Source organism: Pediculus humanus, genomic scaffold (genome assembly GCF_000006295.1).
Source record: "Pediculus humanus corporis 1103172108322 genomic scaffold, whole genome shotgun sequence".
NCBI lineage: Eukaryota > Metazoa > Arthropoda > Insecta > Psocodea > Pediculidae > Pediculus > Pediculus humanus.
The window spans coordinates 339,692-349,571 of NW_002987891.1; the positions used below are offsets into that span (position 1 = coordinate 339,692).

At 30.0% G+C, this 9,880-nt stretch overlaps 2 protein-coding genes across 2 annotated transcripts in view; both read left to right on the forward strand.

Moving 5' to 3' along the window:
* Phum_PHUM615340 (sphingomyelin phosphodiesterase, putative) overlaps positions 1 to 2,922 on the forward strand; it is a gene marked incomplete at both ends in the record, with an annotated part of 3,065 nt that extends 143 nt beyond the window's left edge. Inside the window, 12 exons of the mRNA XM_002433095.1 lie at positions 1 to 131; positions 217 to 358; positions 442 to 575; positions 657 to 821; positions 909 to 1,133; positions 1,205 to 1,377; positions 1,473 to 1,667; positions 1,821 to 1,991; positions 2,073 to 2,265; positions 2,348 to 2,532; positions 2,631 to 2,708; positions 2,829 to 2,922. The exon at positions 1 to 131 is cut by the window's left edge and continues 18 nt beyond it. Of these exons, the coding sequence (XP_002433140.1) occupies positions 1 to 131; positions 217 to 358; positions 442 to 575; positions 657 to 821; positions 909 to 1,133; positions 1,205 to 1,377; positions 1,473 to 1,667; positions 1,821 to 1,991; positions 2,073 to 2,265; positions 2,348 to 2,532; positions 2,631 to 2,708; positions 2,829 to 2,922 (1,886 nt within the window). The remainder of the gene's footprint in view (positions 132 to 216; positions 359 to 441; positions 576 to 656; positions 822 to 908; positions 1,134 to 1,204; positions 1,378 to 1,472; positions 1,668 to 1,820; positions 1,992 to 2,072; positions 2,266 to 2,347; positions 2,533 to 2,630; positions 2,709 to 2,828) is intronic.
* A 1,458-nt stretch (positions 2,923 to 4,380) lies between these two features.
* On the forward strand, positions 4,381 to 8,049 carry Phum_PHUM615350 (sphingomyelin phosphodiesterase, putative; the record flags this gene model as incomplete). Its single annotated transcript, XM_002433096.1, has 12 exons — positions 4,381 to 4,438; positions 4,533 to 4,669; positions 5,034 to 5,217; positions 5,285 to 5,418; positions 5,626 to 5,805; positions 5,887 to 6,111; positions 6,212 to 6,384; positions 6,845 to 7,039; positions 7,125 to 7,295; positions 7,392 to 7,584; positions 7,670 to 7,863; positions 7,941 to 8,049. The coding sequence occupies 12 exons, from the start codon at positions 4,381 to 4,383 to the stop codon at positions 8,047 to 8,049; spliced, it is 1,953 nt and encodes a 650-aa protein (XP_002433141.1).
* Positions 8,050 to 9,880: the final 1,831 nt, after the last annotated feature.

Below are 9,880 nucleotides of genomic sequence, written 5' to 3' on the forward strand. Positions count from 1 at the left end.
AATCAACGGAATGCGTAAACGAACCCCTGTGGACGGTCGTGGGAAATCACTACGTGAAAAGAGACGATGGAAAAACATCATCGTGCGATACATTTAAAAAAGATTTTTTAGAAGAAAGAATTTTCCGAGAGGTACGTAAAGCGTCAAAAAAATTTTTTTCTCACGTCAGTGACGTCACCATCATAATCGCCATTTTTTTTTTTAATTTCCGTTTAGGAATACTATGATATTTTGGCGGGAATAAAAACAAATTTGGATTTTTTCGAAATAAATAAAATATTAGATCAAATGGTTAAAATTTTAAAATCTTTTCAATATTCATTAACGGACGAATTGATGTGCACCGGATGTTCGGCCGGTAATAATAATAATAATTTATCGATTTATTTTTTCTCACTCTCGAAAATGATCGATTTATCGATTTATCGATTTTTTTTAAAGCCGTCAATACTTATCGAATGCTATCTGGTAAAGCTATGAAACCGGATGATATCTTATCGTTATTTAATAAAATTTGCGTTGATTTGAATATAATGACACCGAAAGTTTGTAACGGAACTTTAGAATCCTACGGAGTGAGTATTTTATTCCCTCGTTCGATTATTCATTTTAAATTATTATTATTATTATTATTAATATATGTTAATTGCATTTAGCGAACCCTAACGACGATCGTTGACAAAACAAATAAAACATCTAATCACGTGTGTCAATTTTTACTCAATTACAAATGCGGAAATGAAAATTTTCCAGAGTCACAATGGAACGTTACGCTACCGCCAACGAAAAAACCTCCTTTAATGAAACCATCTCCGGTTCCGGTAAGTTTTTCTTTTGTTGTCGTTGAGAAAATTCGAGAAAAAAATTCATTAAAATTTTCTTTCATTTAAAAAAAAAAAAAAAAAAAGGATTCGGTTAAGAAATTAAAAGTTTTACATTTGACCGACACTCATTGGGATACGAAATACGAAGAAGGAACTTGGGCCGAATGTAGACTTCCGCTTTGCTGTAGAAAAGAAAACGTACTTCCGGATGGTAAAGCGACAAAAGCTGGAAAATACGGCGGATGGAAATGCGATATACCGGAAGAAACGTTCGATGATATGTTAAGACACGTCGTCAAACAACATCCGGTACATTAAAATATTTTTTCCCGCCTTTTTTTTTTGAAATTTTTTTTTTCTAAATTTTTAAATTCGTTTAGGATTTGGATTACGTTTTATGGACGGGTGATATACCACCTCACGATATTTGGGATCAAGGAAAAGACGACAACGTGCAAATGTTAAAAAAAACGGTTGCAAAATTAAAATCAGCTTTTCCGAAAACTCCCATTTATCCAGCATTGGGAAATCACGAATCCGTACCCCCCAATATGCAAGTAAATTAAAAATTCCCTTCGATTAAAAAAAGAAAAAAAACCGTTTCCGTTTAAAAAAAAAAAAAAAAAACGTTTCTTTTTTCGATTTCAGGTTTCCCGTACCTGATAAAAACGCTTTGGAAAATCCAATGGATTGGTTATATAAAGAACTAAGCATCGAATGGGAAGCTTGGCTTCCGGAAAATTCAACGGAAACCGTACGAAAAGGTGCATTTTACACGGCACTCGTTCGTCCCGGCCTCAGATTGGTATCCATGAACATGAATTATTGTTATAGTTTCAATTGGTAAATATTTTCTCTCTCTCTCTCTCTCTCACTCTTTCCGCCATTTTTGTTATTATTATTAATATTTTGTTTACCTTTGTTTTCGCCTGATTATTATCTGGCACAGGCACGATCGAAATATTCATTTTTTTTTCCTCTTTTCATTTTTTTTAGGTGGCTTTTGTTAAACAATGTCGATCCATTGAACGAATTACACTGGCTTGCAACTCTTCTCCAAGAATCTGAAAATAAAAAAGAAAGCGTTCACATAATTGGTCACGTTCCTCCCGGAAACAAAGATTGTTTGAAAATGTGGCAAACTAATTATTATAAAATAATAAGCAGGTTAATAGAGATATAAATTAAACCCATGAGACGTTTTCCGGTTAGAAATAATAATAATAATAATGATTTTCGAACGTTCAGGTACGAAGACACGGTGACCGGTCAATTTTTCGGACACACTCATTACGATAAATTTGAATTGTATTACGATGTTGCCGATTCTAAACGACCCGTCGGCGTCGGTTACGTGGCACCAAGTTTGACTACTTACACGTATTTAAATCCCACGTATAGAATTTACCACATCGAAGGAGACGCGAAAGGAAGCAGAAGAGTAATATATAATGATAATGATAATGATAATGATGATAATTACAGTTAAGATAAAACTGATTTGAAATTTTTTTTGTAATTAGTTCGTCGTCGATCACGAAACTTGGTACATGGATCTCGAAAAATCAAATCAAATGAAAAAATCCGATTGGAAACTTTTATATTCCGCGAAAAAAGATTTCAAAATGGCGAATTTATATCCCGCAGACTGGAATAAAGTTTACAATGATATGAAGACTTCGAACGAAACCCTTCAATTGTTTCACAAGTAATTAATAATAATAATAATAATTCTTTTACAATTCGATCAATCAGTGATTGATTGATTGATATATTTATCATTGTGAAAAAAAATTCCATTTTCAGATTTTACTGGAACGATTCTCCAAAAAGGCCGGCATGTGGAAACGAATGCAAATTAGAAATGCTTTGCGAAGTTCGTTCGTGTGCTCAATACGGAGAACCGACGACTTTTTAATTAATAAACAAAACTTAAAACGATAATAATAATAATAATTATTATTATTATTATTAATAAATAAACGAATTTATCAAAATTTCCAGCATCGTTTTGTTTCTTTTTTTTTTTTCTCCAGCGCACAAAAAAATCCTATTATTAAAACAATTTATTAAAACATACGACAAAATAAAAAATTAGTCGTTTAAAAAGTTTTAATTAAAAAAAAAAAAGATTATTATTATTATTATTATTATTATTATTATTATTTTTCAAATTAATTTTTTTTCCTTTTTCTCCAGTAAAAAACAAAAAAAAAAAAAAAACAAAAATTCCAAAATAAAAAAAATGACTGGAAATTTGTTTACTTCTTCTTCTTTCCTCTCATCCCAAAACCAAAAAAAGTTTAGATGCCAAATAATAAAAAAAAAATTATATCGATGGTGTAAACACGAGCGTATATATATCGAAAATTTCGATATATCGAATCGATTAATCGAAGTGTGACAATGCGACAACTTAACGACTGTTTATAAATAATAATATTTTTGTTTTCAATTTCCATTTTTTTTACCATTTTCAGCCCTTTGAAAGATTAACTTTTGTGCTTTTAACAAAAATAAATTCCAGCACGATTCGGTGCTCATGATAAAACAAAACGCCTACTGGAGAAATTAATAATAATAATAATAAAAGTTTCCAGCTTGAAAAAAGTTAGAAAAAAAAATTTCAAAATGGTAAAATTCTTTCATTTTTTTTTTATAGTTTCATAGCGGGAAAACTTTGGAATTTTTCCTTACGCAAAATTCGTTTCATAAATTAATAATAATTCACTCTTGATAATAATAATGATAATGATAATGATAATAATAATAATTTCAAAAGTTCAATTTAAAATTTAAAAAAAAAAATTTATTAAAATGACGTCATACCACAAAATGTCTACAATGTGTTTAATTCATCCCGTACGACGTTTGTTATTGTTATTATTATTATTATTATTATCATTAAAGGAATGGAAACATAATTGAAGTTGTAAACATAATTGCTCTACATATTTTAAAATTCAAAACAAACAAAAATGTCGTCGTCGTCGTCGTCGTCGTCGTACAACAAACAAATTTATAGGAAAAAAAATTGATTATGCAGCAAAAAAAAAGTCGTTACCGGTAGTGTGAGGAGGTATTCATGTATGCCACAACAATCATTCCTACCACCCATAAAAAATGCCTGCGCGTAATCATTGTCAGCCAATAACGTTCCAGAAAATTCTGCCTTCAACATCTCCAACCGTCTTAATGCGGTTATATAACGATTATTGTTATTCCGTCTTCGCCATCGTCGCACATATCAAAGACATAATACGCTGTTATGGAAACGAAACGTCGCGACCTTGAATTTTCCATAGTATTCCAGTATAATAATAATAATAATAATAATAATAATAACCGTCGCGAATCTCTCGTTAATTATTAACGTGTAATTATTAATAAATCGATCGGAAGAGAGAGAGAAAAACTGCCAAGTTTCAAAGTTTTTTTAGTTAATTTTACGTGTTGTGTCGTCGGTTGTATTTGTGATTTTATTAAACGAAGTCGTTTGTCATAATCGGTTGTTTGTCTGTCTGTCTGTTTGTCTGTTTGTTTGTTTGTATAAGTGATGATCATGTATAAATTAATTTTATTTAATATTTTTCTCCTAGTTTTTACAATTCACGGTAAAAAAAATATTATCGAAATAACGTTAAAATGTCGATGACGACAGTTTTTTTAGTTTTTTTTTAAATTTTCTTTTTGTTATCGATTTTCCAGGTTTTCCAGTGGAAAATGATAATGATATTTGCGAACAATTTTTTTGGACCGTCGATGGAAATCATTACGACGGAGCAGTCTTTGGTGGCAGCAGTCTTTGCGGAACACAAAAAGAAAATCAACAACGATTATCAGAGGTTAGATTTTTTTTTTTTTACGATAAATTTCTGGAGAAAAAAATGGCCGTCAGAATATTAATAATAATAATAATAATAATAATTACTCGATGGCGGAAAATAATTTTTTTTTTTTTTTCGTCCTTCGTTTTGTTTTTTCTTTTTGTTTTTCCGGTAAACACAAAACAGGTTTTTCACACATCTAATTCCCATACTCAGGTACGAATTTTTTTGTTTTCGATTCTTCCCTTTCTTCCCTCCCTTCCCCTCCCCTTTTCCCCGCTCAAGTAAACTTTGGACTTTGCAAAAAACGTGAATAAATTCTTAATTCGATTTTCGATAAAAAATAAATAACCTGAAGCATTATTTAAAAAAAATTTTCCAGGTTTCGTTCGAACGACAAAGAAAAAGGAGAATGACGAAAAGAGATGGCGGCGGTGGTGGATCTTTTAAACTTTTAGATAATTCCGCTTTCGGCACTATCGGATCCCTCATGAACATCATAAATTCCGATTTAAATCTCAATATAAAAACAGATCCCGCAGTCGCTTGCAAAGCATGTAAAACAGGTACGACATACGAAACAAACGCAAACAAACGAATCCCCCCTTTCCTTATCGGCCATTTTTTTTTTAGGGATTCAAATGATGAAAGTTTTCATTAAGTTAACAAAATCAAATGATGAATTATTAAAATTAGCAACGAAATTATGTTCGGAATTGAAAATAATGACGGAAGAAGTTTGCGAGGGTTTGGTAGAAATAAACGGAGTAAGTAAAATATTTCGCTATAAAAACCTCTTTTTCTTTAAAAAAAAAAAAAAAACGCCCTTGAAATTATTTAACATTAATTTATTATTACCGGATTATTTGAAACAAATATACGCGATAAATGGCCTTGTCTTGCGCAAGTCTCATAATCACGACGACGACGACATAAGAATTTTTTTTTTTTTTTTTTCATTGTTTTCGTTTAAGCCTGCAATTATACACATTCTTAACACGACTAAATTGCCACCGATAGACGTTTGTAGTTTTCTCGTTAAAACGGATTGTAATAAAATTAAAAATAAAGAAAATCTTTGGCACGTGGATTATCCGAAAACAACGGAAAAACAAGGGAAACAATTATTTCCTCTTTCAAACCGGAAATTAATCGTGAGTTTTTCTTCCAATTTTTCTTTCCGTTTCGTAATAATCAATGGAATGATAAAATAATCATTATTATTATCATTAAAGCCAAATGCGCCTCAGTTAAAAGTTCTACACATATCGGACACACATTACGATCCGCATTATAAAGAAGGTACACCGGCAGAATGTTCTTTGCCGTTGTGTTGCAGGGATATGGTAGGACAAACGGGACCGAATGCGACAAAAGCCGGACGTTGGGGAGGTTGGAAATGCGACATACCGGAAAAAACTTTGGATAATCTTTTGGAACATATTAACAAGCAACATCCGGTACGTAAACAACAAAGACGACGACGTTAAAAAAAAATCTAATGAAAATCGTGACGGAAATAATAAAATTAATAATAATAATAATATTTCTTACCATAAGGATTTAGATTATGTTATATGGACGGGTGACGTACCACCTCACGATGCCTGGACTCTGAAAAGAAACGAAAGTTTGGATATATTAACAAAAACGATAAATAAAATGATGAAAACTTTTCAAAAAATTCCAATTTTTCCAGCTTTGGGAAATCACGAAGCCGTTCCAACTAATTTGTAAGTTTCCAATTTTCCCAATTTCTTTTTTTTAAAACAAAACAACTGGAAAACTGGAGAAGAAGAAGAAGAAAAAAAAACAAATAAAATTTATATGTCATAGCATAAAAAAAAAAAATCGTTAAAATTTGATGTTTGAATAATGTTTCTAACCAACTAAACAATAACAAACGAACAAACAAACAAACAAAATTTTTTATTATCCTAAACTATAATTTTTTTTTTTTGTAAAAGTTTACAAAGTTTAAAATTTTCATAATAATTTAATCTGGAATTTAATGTCGGACATTTTACAATCACGCATGCACGCACAAACAACAACAACAACAACAATAATAATAATAATGACGTCAATTCTTGTCGTTTTTTTTTCGGGGGGAGGGGGGAAATAATAACGAACGAGAAATTATTAAACTTTTTTTAATAATAATAATAATAATAATAAATTGACGTTTTTAAGATTTCCAACGACGAATTCAATTGATGATAAATGGAGCGTTGATTGGTTGTATGAAAAACTGGAAAACGACTGGAGTCACTGGCTCGGTAACGACACATCCGATACAATTAGAAAAGGAGGTTTTTACACGAAAAAAATCCGCGACGATCTTCGAATCGTTTCTTTGAACATGAATTTTTGCTATTATAACAATTGGTAATTCTTTTTCCAGTATCATAATTTATAATAATAATAATAAGACAATAATAATGATAACTCACGAGGTAATTAAATTGTTCAGGTGGCTGATACTCAACAACACGGATCCGATGGAAGAATTAAAATGGCTCGTTGACATTTTGGAAAAATCCGAGAAAAACGACGAAAAAGTTCACGTGATCGGTCACATTCCAGCCGGAAACGGTGATTGTTTAAAAATATGGCAAGATAATTATTATAAAATAATACGAAGGTGAGATGCACGTGCACACGCACACGCACGCACACGCACGCACACGCACACGCACACGCACCCTCCATTTTGTTTTAATTCGTTTGTTTTGTTAAGGTTTAACGACACGGTTGTCGCACAATTTTTCGGTCACACTCACACGGATGAATTTGAATTATTTTACGACGAAAAGGATTTTGATCATCCCGTGGGTATCGCATACGTCGGACCAAGCGTGACGACATACACGTACCTTAATCCCGGATATAGAATTTATTACGTCGACGGTGATCACGAATCAACGACGAGAGTACGTCCCTTTTGTTTTACTCCCCCCCCCTCCCTCCCTTCCCCAATATTATCATCATTATTATTATTAATTAAAATATTTTCAGTACGTCACGGATCACGAAACGTGGATAATGGATTTGGAAAAAGCAAACGAAGATGGCGGAGCGGAATCACCCGAATGGTACATGCTTTACTCCGCTAAAAAATCGTATAATATGACGTCATTAACGCCGCAAGATTGGCATGATTTTTTTGAAAAAATTATGACCGACGACGAAACCTGGGATTTATATTACAAGTAATTTTTTTTTTTAACTTTTAATTTAATTACTCATCCGACAGGTAATAAAAAAGTAATTTTTTTTTTTTTTCCAGGCATTATTGGAAGGATTCGAATAGAAGACCGGAATGCGATTCGGAATGTAAAAAAAAATTATTTTGCGATATAAAATCTTGTAATCAATACGGTCCCATCAAAATATGATGAAACGAGGTAATAAAAAAATAATATTATGGGGAGCCGGGGAGGGGGGGGGGGAAATTACAAAAAAAAATCACATTGGAAGGTACATATAAAACGATATATCGCGTAAGAGAAAAATTTTTTTATGTATGTAAACACGATCGTAGTGATTTTGTTATTAGTTACTAAGTTACGAAATAATAATAATAATAATAATAGTAATAATAATAATAATAATAATAATAATAATAATAATAATAATAATAATAATAAACAAAACAATAGAAAAAAAAATTTTATAAAAATAAATAAATTAATTTTTTGTTTTTTTTTGTTTTTTTGTTTTTTCGTTCCAAAACCTTCGAGAATAAAAAACCGCATAAATTATTTTTAATAATAATAATAATAATAATAATAATAATAATAATAATAATTTTTCGTATGTGAAAAATAAATACGAAAAAATTATTATGTAATGAAAAACTTTTACGGCGGCGAATTTAAAAAGGTACGTAAAAAATATATTATTTAATCACGTGTCGAGTGTGACGTAGTTTTTCCCCTCCTTCCCCTCCTTCCCCGACCTTCCTCCTCCAATTTCCCTCCCCTTATTATTAAAAGCCTGAAACCTTTTCTATATTTAAATTATATATAAGAATTTTTAATCGGAGTAACACTCACGCACACGCACACGCATATATATATACAATTCAAATTTATTATTATTATTTAAATTATTACGTAATAATTTTTTTTTTGGAATAAAAATTCAATTAATAATTAATTAATTAATAATTCAGAAAACAATTTTTTTTTTTTTATTCTTGGAATATTTATTAACTTTTTCAAACGAGAAAAGTTGTACGAAAAAAAAAAAATCCCTTTTTGAAAACGTAAGAAAAATAATTTTTTCATATAAAATTCATTCACAACGACATTCATTTAACGATTTTAAGGTCATTTTTATTATTATTACTTTCCTTGACTCTATTACAACAACGACGACGATACCGTATGCCATTTTTATTTATTTATTTATTTTTTTTATTTTCGTTGTCGTTCGTAACTCACCCGTCGTTTTATGTATTATTATTATCATTATCATTATTATTATTATTATTTATGTGTGTTGATATTTCTGACGCGCGCGTCGCGAATGAGTTTATATTATTATTATTAAAAATTAATTTCCGTTAATAATTATTACTGATAAGTTAGTTACGGGCCATTACATTTTGTTTACTAAAATAAAAATAAAAAAGAGGGAGGGAGGAAAATCAATGATTGATTGATTGATTGACTGATTGACTGACTGGCTGATCCATCGATCCATCGATCGATCTATCGAACGAACGACAGAACGAACGATTTTTTAAAAAATTTTTTTAGTTAAAATCCAAAGTTCGATTAATTAAAGTTCGATTTTAACTCGAGAGAAAATTTTAATAAATAAATAAATAAATAATAATAATAATAAATAAGTGAAATTATTTTGTAACGATTCGCAGGTAAATTTTTAAATTTCAATTTAAATTTAAATTTCAATTTAAATTTCAATTTTTTTTCCGAGTGTAAAATTAATAAATTAAACACGGGAAAAAAAAAAAAATTTCGAGAATTTAATAGAAAGTAATAGGTGCGGTTTTAACGATAATTCTAAAAATAAATAAATAAAATTTTACAGATATATAGAGTGCGCGCGAGTAGAAATAGAAAATTCTAGAAGAAAAATATAAAATTTTTAACAAACTCATTAATCGGATTTAATTACATATCCTAACAAAAAAAAAAAAAAAAAAATCGTTTCTATAAGAAATATTTGAAATTTTTTTAATTTTGTCGTCTGCTTTTT